The 14,716-nt window shown below is 39.0% G+C and overlaps 2 protein-coding genes across 6 annotated transcripts; one reads left to right on the forward strand and one right to left on the reverse strand.

The window, feature by feature from the left end:
- Window positions 1-666: 666 nt before the first annotated feature.
- Window positions 667-6,704, reverse strand: LOC117827528. Of its 5 annotated transcripts, none has more exons than XM_034704103.1 (4): window positions 6,577-6,704; window positions 5,287-5,387; window positions 4,224-4,290; window positions 667-3,514 (listed from the first exon to the last, which is right to left on the reverse strand). In XM_034704103.1, the coding sequence occupies exons 3-4, from the start codon at window positions 4,282-4,284 to the stop codon at window positions 1,038-1,040; spliced, it is 2,538 nt and encodes an 845-aa protein (XP_034559994.1). In that variant the 5' UTR covers window positions 4,285-4,290; window positions 5,287-5,387; window positions 6,577-6,704; the 3' UTR covers window positions 667-1,037. The 5 variants fall into 5 exon arrangements, with proteins under 5 accessions (XP_034559994.1, XP_034559992.1, XP_034559995.1 ...); XM_034704101.1 differs by having other exon boundaries at window positions 4,224-4,293; XM_034704104.1 differs by having other exon boundaries at window positions 5,278-5,387.
- A 34-nt stretch (window positions 6,705-6,738) lies between these two features.
- Window positions 6,739-14,075, forward strand: fbxl6 (F-box and leucine-rich repeat protein 6). Its single transcript, XM_034704106.1, has 10 exons — window positions 6,739-6,873; window positions 9,333-9,929; window positions 10,842-11,000; window positions 11,111-11,174; window positions 11,400-11,531; window positions 11,915-12,022; window positions 12,126-12,239; window positions 12,709-12,940; window positions 13,166-13,409; window positions 13,561-14,075. The coding sequence occupies exons 2-10, from the start codon at window positions 9,415-9,417 to the stop codon at window positions 13,688-13,690; spliced, it is 1,698 nt and encodes a 565-aa protein (XP_034559997.1). The 5' UTR covers window positions 6,739-6,873; window positions 9,333-9,414; the 3' UTR covers window positions 13,691-14,075.
- Window positions 14,076-14,716: the final 641 nt, after the last annotated feature.

Here is a 14,716-nt window from a genome sequence, read left to right on the forward strand (position 1 = left end):
ACTACTGTAACGGGGTCTTTACAGGACTCCCTAAAAAGTCCATCAGACGACTGCAGCTCATACAGAATGCTGCTGCTTGGTCCTAACAAGGACCAAAAAAGTAGACCACATCACTCCAGTTCTTAGATCTCTACACTGGCTTCCTGTCTGTCAGAGAATAGACTTTAAAATCCTGCTGATGGTTTATAAAGCACTGAATGGTTTAGGCCCAAAATACATTGCTGATCTGCTGCTACTTTATGAACCACCTCGACCTCTGAGGTCATCAGGTACTGGTCTGCTTTCAGTCCCAAGAGTCAGAACGAAACATGGTGAAGCAGCGTTCAGTCATTATGCACCACATATCTGGAACACACTCCCTGAAAGCTGTAGGTCAGCTCCTACTCTCACCTCTTCTAAATCAAAGACTAAGACCTTTTTATTTGCCACTGCCTTCCTATCTTAGCTCATTTTAACTTCACTTTGTCATTTTAATTATGTTCTTTTGTGCTTGACTGAATGTCTCCAATGCTTTTTATCTTTTTATGCAAAGCACATTGAGTTCCCCTCGTGTATGAAATGCGCTATATAAATACAGCTGCCTTGCCTTGCCTGTGTCACATTTTATGCATAATCCTGACCTTTTCTCCGTTTCTTTACGGTTTGAAAAAGTAAATATCAACAAAATATGAAGAAAGATGTTTATTTTGTCTGTGTTATCACCTTAAGCCAGAAGTGGTTATTTACAATTTCATGAGCTCAACAGTAAAAAAAAAAAAGTTAACACTCTAGAAAGTAGAAATTACAATACAATATGATGCAATAAAGAGAGTTCTGTCATATCAGAAAAATACGAGCCAAGGATATAAATGTGTAGGCACTGATTATGTGGCATAAAGAGAATGACACATTGAGTATTTGTGAGGTATCTGGGTCATAGTGTGTATTTCTGCATAGAAACACATGATGAAGTCACATGTCAACCGAACTTCCTCCTCTGTAATTGTCATTTATTCTCTTTTCTCAGAATCACTCCATCAATGGTGCACTTCTAGCTTTTACATGTGGCCGCTTTCACTCTGATCCATCGCAGTCTCCGCCATGTCTTGGAGCACAGGCTTTGCTTTCGTCCTTTTAGGCGCCAAAACGAGCGAGTACCCCGGTTTCACGCGTGGGAGTACCATCTTCAGCTTCATTGCCATGTTTGTGCTGTTTTCAGTGAAACAATCCAGGTTAGGGTCTGGGTTGTCCAGGATCATTTTCTGGTACAGCACCTCGCAGCGGATTGCTTCACGTTTCTCTGCGCGGGATTTTCCGTCAAAGCGAAGCAGCATTTTCTCAAGATCTGACTGCGTCTTGCATGGTCCTCCATTACTGGTGACTGTAGCCATGATGTAGTCCCTATCCATGTTTTCCTCAACCCTCTCTTCCTTTTTAATTGTTTTTTCACTTTTCTTTCTGGCTTGCCAATTTGAAGCTTCATTGTCGCTGTAGTCGGATAAATTAGATCCGTCGTTATCTTCCTGCGAGCTACCTGAGGGCAAGTTCTTGCTTCTGGAGTGTTTGGAGGACTTGTCTGTTTTCTGTCTCTTGCGAGGGCTGTATTGACTGGAGGAATACTCCGCCGTCAAAACGAAGAATGTGCAACCTCCAAGTTTTAAGCTCAACTCTGGAGAGGGGACCTCAGCGAATGATCCTCCTGGCAGGAAAGCCTTCAGGTGTTCCTCAGTGACCGCAGCGATCGCCTTCACTAACCTCTTCAGGCACGCTCTGATCATGTCCCTGTTTGTGTGCCACTGACCGCAGTAATAAAACACTCCATCGAAGGTTTTCTCCTGCTGTGGGAACTGCTGGAAAACATCTGTGGTCTCTTCGGGTTCCAGCACTGTGGCAGGGTCTTTGGACCAGTTGAGGAACTTTTGGTAGAGCCAGAGTATGTACTGGTTGAACTGCGAGTACTTCCCTCTGCTTTTCAGGAGCTGCCAGTAAGGACCGACGATTTTGCAGTGAACGATTGCCAGAGCGCACACAAGGCTCTGTATCACAGAGTCATTCGCGTCAGCTGCGAGGCTCTCCAGGACAACGTTGGGACATTTGTCGTCTTCCAATGACAGCAGGTCAGAGAAGAAGAGGGCGATCTCTTTGTGGTGGTGAATCAGACCTGCTGCTGCCTCAAAGTAGTTGATGAACTGGTTTGACTGGTTCATTGAAAGTCTGGAGGGATTGCTCTTTTCCTCACAGAAAGCTGTCCAATGTCTTCTATAGTTGTGCGTATCAGGTGAGCGAGGACTCAAGATGTCACAAGCCATGTGAATGTATCGTGACGTCGCACTTTCGGACATATTTATAAAGTTTCTGAATTTTGGAAGCTTGTCTCGACCGAGTTTATCACCCGTGGATAAAATAATCTCCTTTTCGAAGTTTATAATCTGCTGTTCGACTGTATCGTACAAATCAACGAGGAAATGTGCGTTACTGTTTATAAACACTACAGGTGAGGCAAGTGTAATTTCCTCACTGACAGAGGCGAGAGTTTTATAAAATTGAGCCACCGCTGGTTGTTCCTTGTACGCCACAGTGCAGAGGTTTTTGAGGAGGTCATGGGTCAATTTCTTGCATTCTGGAGTTTTCCCTTCGTGCGGATCTGACAGATGTGGGATGTTCAGCATTGTGATATCAAGCAGGCTCACAAGATTATCTGATGGTTCCTCTTCACTCTCGGTTGCATCGTCGTCTTCATCACTTCCCCCACTTTCAGAGAAGTCTTCTTTCAGTGTTAACTTCTGAAACGCTGAGCCGTCTTCCTGCATTATTTCTTCGTCCTCACTTTCCACCTTAATCTCGAGTTTGCCCATGCTGTGGTCTCTTCTCATTCGCTTTTTCACAAGTAATTTAGGTGTTTTCTTCCGCACGAGTTCAAAAGGACTCTGAAGGAGATTTTCAATTGCAGCATTCCTCCTGTGACTTCTTGTTCCATAGCTGCGGCAGTGGTGTCTTAACTTTTTGATCCTGCCTTTAAGGAGCGCATATGCACCTTGAATATTCCCTTTCTTAACAAACTCGGGCTCAAAGTTTTTAAGCCAAGAAACTATTACGATGGGCGCAAGTTTCTCCCTGGCTACAAAGTTGCTCAATTCCAGAATCAATCCATTTGTAACTTCAAATAACTGCGCTCGCTCTGAAAAATCTCTCATCTCTAAAAGATGTTTTCGTTCAACTCCAATGCTATCACATATCGGGCCCACGAAGTTAAAGTTCACATTTGATTCCAGGAAGGTGAGCCTTGCATTGCTCCCAAGACTCAACGTTGTCGCGATGCCTCTCTCAATCAGACGATGGAAGTCAGCTGACTGATGACGGGGGATTATTTTCTTTAGCCAGTTTACAATGACAATCCAGGGAAAGTTATTGTCCTCCCTCAACAGTCCCACTTGAATTAAAACTCTGTTCTTGCATAGTCCTGTTTCAAGCTCTAATCCTTCTCCAGATTGAGCACCGACGAAGTCTGCGACAAGCTTCCAATAGTACTCATCTCCTGTGAATCAGAAAAGTCATAAAGTGAGCAGAAAAGTGATGCTGGACAAAATGCTGAATTGCAAACGTTTACTTGAAAGGATGTTCAAAGATGGGGAAAATCTGTGACTATGTTGGATTACAGTGCAGAAGTTTTCCAGAGTGACTGATAATGCTCAAAATCATTACATAGAAAATTAGCTCATACACCAAATTCCAGATTTAAAGGGGTAGTTTTTTTTTTAGTGGAGGTGTGTAAGGTCCTTGTCAACACTAAGTGTATTAGCCATTCGGGATCCCAGTCAGCTCGGCCTCTTTGTGGAGAAAGCAACAACTAGAGAACAGGAACAGAAGCCAGGCTATCAACGGCTGCAGAAGGGGCCAGCTAGTGGAAGAGAATGTATGTGCAGAACAGCATGTACGTGCCACGTCCAGGAATAGTGCTGAAACAAAGGGGCTCTCTGGTGATAAAGTAAAGTGTTGAAAAATGTCCAATTAGAGTGCACACTTACACCAAGAACAGTGCTTAGGTTAGGATTTGTTCAAATATATGGTCGGGGAATCCTCGTATGCAGCGTTTCATCGTCAAGCTTCCAGTACGGTTCTTGTTTGCTTACTAGAAGGAGTTGAGCTTACTGGATCCCCTGTGGCTAATACACTCATCATTGACAAGATACTCATACAACCCTGCTTCAAAACAACAACAACAAGAAAGCAAACATTTTACTCACTCAGATTAGCTTCAGTTACAGCTGCTTTACCACACAGAGAGAAATCCTCATGCTCCTCCATTGTTGGCTGCTTTTTATAAAGAGACACAAAGTGAAAATGTTTTAATGCTCAAAGTCTAGAAACAAAGTTACACAAAACAAGTGTATATAGAAAAAGAAAATACATGCTATCAGCAGTTTGTATTTGTGTGTTGTCTTTGCTTTAATTATGTTAAAAAAATGATATATAATACTGATTACTTCAATGGTGATTTGCTTATTTCCTTGCTTACTAGCTGAAGAGCATTTTTTTTGCTTTAATTCATGTCAGTTTATTTATTCAAACTAACAAAGAAGAGGAATAAAAGCCTTGGTGATAATTCTCATTCAAATATTAGTCAATCACACTGAGAATGACAATAATGCTGTTATACTAAATTGAATTAGAGCAGCAACAATAGGGCTGGGCGATAATTCAATAACGATAATTATCCTGATATAATTTTTCTCAATTTAAATATAACAAATGTTCGACAACAATGTGATATTTAAACGTCTGTAATCCAAAGTGACCTTAAAAGGGAGTGCACTACTCACAACAATACTCTATAAACTGATACACAGTATACAACGTGGTATATCATTGTTGTAAATTTAAATCAAATTATGTAAAATTAATTGTAATATTCAATTATTTTTTGACAATAAAGAAGACTTTGACTTTGGACTTAGTAAACGACCTCAACCTAAGAAAAATAAGAATCTACGGACTTAAACTTCACAAAAATCTTGTCTTACACAAAAGAAGGATTCAAGAAGCTTATCAGAAAACTAAATCCAGATACAAGCTAATAAACTGTTAGATTTCTTAAACTTTCAATGTAAATGAAATAATGATTTGATACTTTATTGTGATAATTATCAATATCGACTGATATGAAAAATGTTATCGTGATAACCTCCTTTTCCATATCACCCAGCTCTAAGCAACAAGTCATAAATGTTATAACAGTCAGTCATTGTTTCACATAATGTGCTACTGAAAGAAATAAGTCAAGAAATAAAACAAGAGCACCTGTCATACCCTCAGTGTTGTCCAGTAGGATGCAGACCTAAAGAAGAATGCCTCCCCTTTGCATGTGGCATGTGCAGAGACACGATTGGAGGGGTAACTCTTTTGCTTTCCTGCTAAAGAAAAATGGATAGAATCAGAAATAACAATAAACAAACTGCAACTAATAAAAATGCAGCGGCAAGAGTTTTAACAAAGACCAGAAGGAGAGCACACATTACACCTCTTCTAAAATCTTTACATTGGCTGCCCGTTGCTTCTCGTATTGATTTTAAAATTATTTTATTAGTTTTTAAGGCTCTGCATGGCCTTGCACCAGTCTACATATCAGAGATGCTTTTAGTGTATAAACCAGGAAGGCCTCTTATTTTTATTTATTTATTCATTGTTTATTTTATTTATCTACTCAGTTTTATTGATATATATTTTTAGCCTTAATTATATTTTCAACTCTTATCCTTACCCTTTTCAAATCTATTTATTTTGACTATTTGTATTCTTAATTTTGATGCTTTAACTTATTTTAATTACACATATTTTATTGTTGGTGTGCATTAGTCTCTATTTTATTTTATGTTATTTTAATTTTAATTATTATTATTTTTCCCTAATATGTCTTGCCATTGTTTTATTTCTGCTTCTTGTTTTTCAATCGCTGTTTTCAATCACTCTGGATTGCATTTGATCTGTATGAAAGGTGCTATCTAAATAAAGATTGATTGATTGATTGATTGATTAATACTGTATTTAGCCCAGGGTAAAAATCTGGTGTTGCAGTAGCTCTAAGTGTAAAAATATAATAAATGATTGAGAAAAGTGCATCCACTAAAAGATAAAATGCTGACAGGTGGAGTCTTTTAGATAGTTGCATGTTAATGCATGTTAAAGTGTGTAAATTCCATTGATTGAGGAATCTGTTGAAATGACAGGATTAAACATACACATTGTTGACATTAACGATATGGGACAGCATGTGAGCACAGTAATGCACAGAGTATTAGACTAGATGAAGAAATTTGTTACATAGCATTTAACTATTACATAACATATGAATATCTCTGTTTCAAAACATGAGCTTGACTCCTCACAGTAGAAGCACCATCACTAATCATCTGCACGTTACTCCTCCTGCACAACATTGGATGCTAATGCTAGCCTGTTAGCACAAACTTTTACTGCAGGAGATCCAGCATTATAAACTGCAATATAACAAAAAAAGTACATTAACCTAGCATGCTCTGAAATAACGTTTCAATTTCTCATTTAAAAAAAAATTGTGAGACTTAAAAGCACATTTCTTACCCAGAAACTACAAAACACAGGCACACAACATCACACTCGTTTCTCTTCAGCCTCACAATACACGACACAGCATGGCCACAGCGAGCTGCTCTGTGATTGGTTGGTGTTTTAAAAGGCGGGCTTTTGCCGAGATCTCCGCCAATCACAGGAAGAGGTCGAAATGCATTATGGGTCTGCTTGGCTGGTTTCAGGAAGTAGCTGTCGGTAATGTAAAACAGCAACAGAGTACAAATTCCCTGATTCTTGATGAAGAGGGAGTTTTTATAAACAGTTCTGCTGCAAACGAACAAATAAATGGTATGCATTTTTTTATTACTTTATGTTTAAAGGTTTATTAACTGCTTTATTGTAAGATTAGTTTAATCAAACCTGAGCAGACAGTGTTATGGATTGGAAGCTAGCCATCTGATCCTCGTTACCTGTTCTGCTGTTATAAATCAAAGATGAGCTTGTATTTAATGCCACAGAAATCTGCTTTGTTGTAGTGCTTAAGGTTGTTGGTTTTTCTTTGTGATTTCTTGAATAGATGTGACAGACATGCTGCCTGGTTTTCCATTTACAAACAATAGCAGATGCGCACGCAGCTCCGAGATTCAAAACTGTACTGCACTGTACAATAATTTGTTATAGCAGGTCCCAAAAACTATATGGACATTCATTGAAATTCCATGCACCAGTATATAACCAACTTCTTAAAAGTAGTATGTGTGCCTGACTTTCTAAGAGAGCCTTTATTTTCCAACCAAAGCGATTTGTCTTACCCTTGCATCAGTTTAATATCTTCATACTGACTCATTGGTGTAAAAAATAGAATGGAGAGAATATAATAGAATGTACTTTGTTCATCCCAGAAGGAGGAGATTCAGGTATCTGGCAGATCAAATTGTGAAAATCACATAAAACAAGTAATTCAGGTGCTCATCTCCCATTGGCTAGGGCAGTGTTTTTCAACCTTTTTTGAGCCAAGGCATATTTCTTACATCAAAAAAATCCAGAGTCACACCACCAACCAAAAGTGTTACAAAATGACACATTTAGTCTCTCAATTTATGAAGCTATTTATCTGAGAGGGGGACTTTGGCTACTTCTTTAACTGTGTCAGGGCGAAGCATCTTATTTACAATAGGTTTTGCAGGTAGTATTAATGTCTCTGCCACAGTGTGTGACTTTTCGATTTGTGTTCAGCTACTTAGTAGCTAGCTTTGAGAGCTCTGCAGACACCGATGTAGTTTTTGTCATATAAGTTGCCTTTTCCACCACCCATATTACGCTCTTCATCCGGGTTAGAATTTAGTCCAGGGCCCTGTCTGGAGTTTTCATTTTTCCTTTTTGAATATTTATCCATCGCTGTTGTAAGCCTGCGTCTTATCACGTACACCTCTCACGTGCTTCATTCATTCTATTGTCTTAAATTAACAAGGTCATTAGTGTGCTTTATTGCCACCCAGTGGGTGGGTAGCACAGGTCAGTAAATGGACGAGTATTGATTTACTCCCCCAGTCACTACACTGCAGGCACAGACGTACTACATGGCAAATTGTTTGCAGTATATGAATAATATATTTTTTCGGACTAATTAAGTGAAATTGGAAAATGTCCCACGGCACACCTGACGATCTGTCATGGCACACTAATGTTCCACGACACAGTGGTTGACAATCACTGGGCTAGAGAATTATAAAGCCTAATAAGATAAGATAAGATAAGAGATTCCTTTACTCGCCCCACAACGGGGAAATTCAAGTGTTACAGTAACAAAGTAGACAGTGCAAAAGAAATATATAAAGCAAACGAGAGCTTATAAAGTAACAATTATTAAAAATGGCTGCAGGAATGAATGGTTTTCTGTATCTCTCAGTCCTGCAGTGCGGAGAGATGAGCCGTCCACTGCTGCTGTTTCTCTGGTCCACAAAGAAGTTGTGTAGTGGATGATCTGTGTAATTTAGAATGGCCTCTAGCTTCTTCTGTGTGCATCTCTCCATCACAGCCCCCATTGAGGCCAACCTGGGTCCAACCACAGTGCCAGCTCTTTTCACTAGTAAAAGTTAAACTTGGATCGGACACAATTTTAGAAATGCTCATGATGTTGTGATACATTGCTAACTAATCTTTGTGTCTTTCACAAAGTGCTTTCAAACAAAGGGAAGGCAAGTTTATTTATAAAGCACCATTCATACAAAGAGCAATTCAAAGTGCTTTACAGAGTTAAAAAAAGAACAAAAACCAGAACAATAACAATCAACATTTATATGCGGCCAGTTATGTTTGATCTACTCTCTCTCCCTCTCTCTGTACTTTTGTAACCTAACGTACATAGTAAATTGTGTTGGGTCTTATTATTTATTTAGAATAGGAGGGAGTATTCTAATTGATCAGCCCCCTTTGCTGCTCTGAAGTTTGTAACTTGCAGAGTCTTACTGTCCTGCCGGACACAGAATCACAACTGATCTTGTCTTAACCGAAATGAAGCCTTTAATCATCGATTCATCTCAGAACTTCTTCCCAAGGATTAAGACTCACACACTGAAAACCAGATTTCATGTCATATTGTTACACCAGAGTGAGGTGAAGTGCCTTAAAAAGAAGCATTTACCTTTTTTTCCTGTTGTACTGTAATCAAGAAACATTCGATTGTGATCTAATGAGTTGTATTTACTTTATTTCACTATGTGCATGACATTCTTATCCACACTGGAGGGATATAATCTCCCACAGAGATACAAATAAATCCTCTTCTGCTTCCTCTTTTTTCTCAGATGCTGATATCTCACCTCTCAGCTAGAGTCTAGTTTGCATGGAACAAAGCCTGTGATAAACTGAGCTAGTTAACAGCCCACAATGGATTCCCCTGAAACAGAGGAAAAGAGAGAGGACGCAGCACCAAGCACGTCAAATACACCTGGTGAAGGAGATGATGGACCTAAGCCTAAGAAGGCCTCTTTGAAAAGGACAGCTGGTCAGCCTCCTAAAGCAAAACCAAAGAAGCGGAGGAAGGCCCGACCCGCCCAGCTCGGCTACAGAGTCGAACAGGGGGAGGATATGCTACTTGTCATATCGAGTACAACAGCTGATTATGAAGGCTCTGTCTGGGCTCCCCCAAGGAAGGGGAGCAAAAAGAAGAAGCTAATTAAAGCTAAACTGAAAGCTGGTCAGAAGAAGAAGAAGAAAAAGACACTCCGTGCCAAGCCTACACTGGAAATTATACCAGTAGACACAGTTAAAAAGGACACCACTTTGTTTCTTCCACAAGAAGCGGGCGACCACAGATGGGGTCAAAGTGTTCCTGAGGAGGTGCTCATCAATATTTTCCAGATGGTGGTTATCCAAGATGGTGCTGTACCATTCCTATGCAGGTAATAACACATTTGATTTGATGTGTCTTAAATACCTAAGAATAAATACCATTGATATTTTGATGTTTTCCAAATTGATTATTTCTAAATTATAACATAACATTAACAAAATGAATGTATACAAGGGGAGCGTTTTTTTCTATTTGAACTTTTACACATCAACTTACATTGAACATATATAAGATTATCTTGACATGTTTTAAAGATCAAGATACGATCTGCAAGTTGACTTTTTATCATTTAGTCAATAAGATATCAGATGAAGCTTGAGTGAGAGTGTGGGACTCTGGCAGAACTTCACTTACTAATGAGGTGCACAGAGAAGGAAGAGAAGTCTTAAAGAGTCAAACACCAGCAACACCATTAGTATGAAGAACAACTTTATTCTTAGACCATATATGGACTTCACCTATGTCCCTCTTTGGACCCTCAACCTGGGACAGTAATTGGTTAAAGCCACATGATCATTACTTTTTTTCCTCTCCATAGGCTGACATGTCTGTAGATGCATATGATTGGATGTCTTCCATTTTTCTCTGTTTTAAACCTACCCTATTTAAATGTTGTTTGCTGTATGTTTTATTTATGCAATCAATAAGATATCACAAATATAAAGAAATGTACATCACAAATTCACAGAGCTTTAGTTGATATATACATCATGGTGGTTTTGGAAAAGAAAGGAGGAAAAATAGATCAAAAAATTAGATGGAATTTTGCATTTGAGTTCATTCATTTTTGCAAACTTCACATAAAAAGTATGAATTAAATATCAAACATCACTTGTTGTTTGAGTAAATTAATTCTATGGGCTCTACTTTGTCATATAGACACATACAAGTTCTATATTTTTGATAATCTTGACTCAAACTGGAAGAACTGATTCTTTTTTTCTCAATGTGTCTCTTGTAGAGTGGGGAGAGTTTGCCGCCTGTGGAACGCCGCTGCCTCCAGTCCGGTCCTGTGGAGGAAGGTGACTATCGGTCACTGCTGGATTGCACCGGGGTTAAGCCAGCTACCTAAAACTGAGAGGAAAGTTAGGGACACGTTTACCTGGCTGTCTCAAAACAGGTAGTGTTAGCTTTGTAATGAAGCTGGAAATAACATGTAAACTATGATTTGTGTTGTGCATTGTACAGTGTATGACCAATTCTTTCTGAATATCTGTTCTTGTTTTATAGATTCTCCCAGCTACGAGACTTCTCTCTCTATCACTGGAAAAATAACGTGAACTTTGCAGTGGAGGTCAGTGATACATACTTCAAATCATCTTCTTTTAACACCAAAATATTAGCCGTTAATTCAGTACAATTTGCATCCTGTTTAAAAATACTGTCATCTCAAGGCTCCAACCAAATATTGGCTGATATGTTATGCTTTGCAGTTTTTCAAAAAAGGAGGCATTAAAAATCTCTATGAACATATTTTGATTTACCAAATAATTATGTTTTATGTTGTGATGAAATTTAGGCTGTGTCACTGAACGCCCCACACCTTCGCTCCCTCACGCTCTCCTACTGCACAGGCCTGACGGCAGAAGGTTTCTCCAGCCTCGGTCAGCACAGCCGGTCTCTACAGAACTTGAATCTTCAGCATTCAGAGGTACGTCCAGACCCATCTTTAGCAGACACCTTGTCGCGTGTTGTCGTATTATTGACAGAAAACGTCTGTCAGTGGATTAGACATCCTAAAGATTATAATCTGCCGTTGACTAGAACTAACAGAGTCACTCAGTCAACTTTAAATATAGCGGAGGGGCCAATCAGAATGCTTAATTTTCTTTGAATAACTGTTATGTGTGAATTTAAAAACAAAGAAAAAAATCAGTTCTGCAACCATTACAATTATGATCCTGAAAACTGAGCATAAACTAGATATGATGCTAAATTATGGCTAGTTTGATAGACTATTCACAGCCAGTAGTCCTGAGCAGGTGTTCATTCCCCACCTGTTTGGTAACAGACCACCTGTTTTTGTTCCTGTAGTTTCAGGTTGAAGGACTTGTGGACTACCTTGAAAACCATGGGAGCCAGATCAAGCAAATTTGGTTCACTCATGGACCGAAGCATGACAAAGTTCAGGCTGCCATCTCTGTAAGGGCCACTCTCTTCTTTTTCTTCACATGTTGTATTCATGTTACTGTGGACTCATTACCTGTAACTTTGTTTACATAACGGATTGCGTTTATGTTTTCAGAGGGGGGTCTGTCCTGATTTGGAGTTTTTCGAGGTCAACACGCAGCTCAACAGTAGGGACTGTGAACTTCGTCTTTACATCCAAGCACTGCAGACGGCATGCCCGAAACTAAAGGTAATGCTAATGTACCAAGACTGGATGCTGGATGAGGACTGTATGTGTGGTTTCTATTTTTGGATCCATAAGGGTCCTGCTGTATAATCAAAGAACTGCTAAACTGAAAAAGTGCTCATTTTAAAGACAGATAGACAGATAGATAGATAGATAGATAGATAGATAGATAGATAGATAGATAGATAGATAGATAGATAGATAGATAGATAGATAGATAGATAGATAGATAGATAGATTTAGCATCTTTTACAGTTTTCAGACATTTAAGAAAGAAAAGGAAATAAGTCTTTTATGATAATAGTCTGATTTATTGATCATGAGTACAACAAGTTGTAGCCCTTACTTAAAGCCTGTCTTCCATTTGTGCTACATTCAGCATTACTGTGTTGTGTGACTGTGTGTGTATTGTGTGCACCCATAAGATTTGAGCATATTCATATTATTCTACATCTTTTATACTCACCATCAGACCTTCCGGATACTGAATGTCAGACCTCTCCTAAAGCCAACGCGTAACAGTGCTGACTCATCATTAGGCTTTCCATTACTGGAGGAGCTCTGTATCGCAACCACGTCTCATTCCTACATGACCGACAAAGATTTGTGGGACATTCTCTTCGGCTCCACCAGGCTGCGGGTGCTGGATCTTCGGGGATGTTCGCGAATAACGCCATCTGGTCTCACGGCACTGCCATGTGCTGGTAGGTTTTCATCTTTTATGAGAAATGTACTACTTTTATTAAATAATTGACTTTAATGGACAATGGGATCATATTTGTGGGTCTATAGAATATTCATGTTGTTTTCATTTATAATCAGAAAACCTTTGGACACAGAAAATGTACTCTTGCTATGTTTTATTATACTTCCTTTGAGCACTTACATCAAAATAAGCGCTACCTCTCTCTCCTGTTTTTGTTTGGCAGAGCTTGAGTGTCTGTACTGGGGACATTATTTCGGCAGCAACCTTGGGTCGTCATCAACTAAAAAGGGGCTTCACATGGTGACAGAGAAGTGGAGTCGAACACTGCAGCAGCTTGACATTGCATATCAGCTCTTCACTGAGGAGGAGTTGGAGATAGCAATGAGTTACCTTGTTCAGACAACAGAGGCAGATACCTTGCGTTCACTTAATCTTAGTGGGACCAGAATCACATCACCTGCACTCAGGTATTTAACACATGGTTGTCTACCTAACTTGACCATTCCAAATAATGTAACTATGTACCAATAATTTTATTTTTTGAGCCTGATTATGATTGGTTTGTATTTTCCCAGAATTCACTGAAAAGGTGTTTTTTTTTTTTTAACATCATTTTAGGTCTGTCATCGGCCAAATGACTTCTCTAGACTACCTCAATATTTCGTCCTGCCGTTATCTTCCACGAGGGCTGAAGAGAATTTACCGTGGCCAAGAAGACATTCGCCAACTGCTAGACAAACTGGACTAGTTTTCATATTCATCTGGTATCAGAAATGTGGAACTGAATTCTGCTGGTGCAAATGTTTTACAGTCTTTGGATTATGTTTTTACTCATGAGCATTTTGTACTCTGGTGTCTTTGTAAAATTTGTCTTAAATGAGTACTGCTCACACAAAACAAGTAATTCTTGTACTGTACAAGCAATCCTTATTGCTGCAAGAAAGGAGAAACCAAGGATTTGGAATCCAGAAAGGAAACATGTTGCTTCTCTGTTCATGTGAGTTAACGATTAGTAATGTTAAAGAATTTGTTTGTTTTTCTTTTCTTTTTGTTCCTCAAGTTACACTAATTCCAAGAAAAAATGTTGCCAAAAATATATGCAATAAAGAATAAAATGAACATGACACAATAAAGTTGGTTTAATAATTTCTCTCCACTAGAGGGTGGTGTTCTTTATATCTTGAAAGGCTCCAAATGTCAAGTGAGGACTCTTTGGGAAACTCAATTATACAATATATGCTGTACCCAGTAGTGGACCGTAACAAAGTGAATTTACTTGAGTACTGTACTTAAGTAAATTTTCTGAGTATCTGTTCTTTACTTGAGTATTATTTTTTGGGGATACGTATTACTTTGACTCCACTACATTCAGAAGACAGTTATTGTACTTTGTACTCCACTACATTTCTATCAGTGCTCTAGTTACTCACTACTTTTGCTTTGAAGTCAGCTCATGAATTTCCTTCTCTTTTCTGAAATCTGATCCCTAAGACAGTAACCTGTGTTTGTATAGTTCTGTTTGTCTCAGTGGTTTAGTCGTACCTGTTTATCGTGCGTCTCCACGGTTGAACGCTGAGCAAACACAGAGCATCACTCAGATCAGGCAGTTCTTTTAGAGGTGGTAATGATGGCTATAATTCTCCACCTGAGCACCCTATGACCATATCTTCAGCCCATGTTAGAGGTTTTTGAAATGAAGAATGATACGTATCGTTTGAAATGTTCTCCCTGTTTCCCACTCTGCCCAAAAAGACAAAACTTCACTGTCCAACCT

Source organism: Notolabrus celidotus, chromosome 16, assembly GCF_009762535.1.
Source record: "Notolabrus celidotus isolate fNotCel1 chromosome 16, fNotCel1.pri, whole genome shotgun sequence".
Classification (NCBI taxonomy): Eukaryota; Metazoa; Chordata; class Actinopteri; order Labriformes; family Labridae; genus Notolabrus; species Notolabrus celidotus.

Coding starts and splice junctions, on each gene's coding strand:
- LOC117827528 (XM_034704103.1), bottom strand. CDS start 4,284: ATGGAGGAGCATGAGGATTTCTCTCTGTGTGGTAAAGCAGCTGTAACT. Junction 3,515..4,223: donor TGTAACTGAAGCTAATCTGA/GTGAGTAAAATG, acceptor TCTGATTCACAG/GAGATGAGTACTATTGGAAG.
- fbxl6 (XM_034704106.1), top strand. CDS start 9,415: ATGGATTCCCCTGAAACAGAGGAAAAGAGAGAGGACGCAGCACCAAGC. Junction 11,532..11,914: donor TGAATCTTCAGCATTCAGAG/GTACGTCCAGAC, acceptor TTGTTCCTGTAG/TTTCAGGTTGAAGGACTTGT. Junction 13,410..13,560: donor ATCACATCACCTGCACTCAG/GTATTTAACACA, acceptor ACATCATTTTAG/GTCTGTCATCGGCCAAATGA.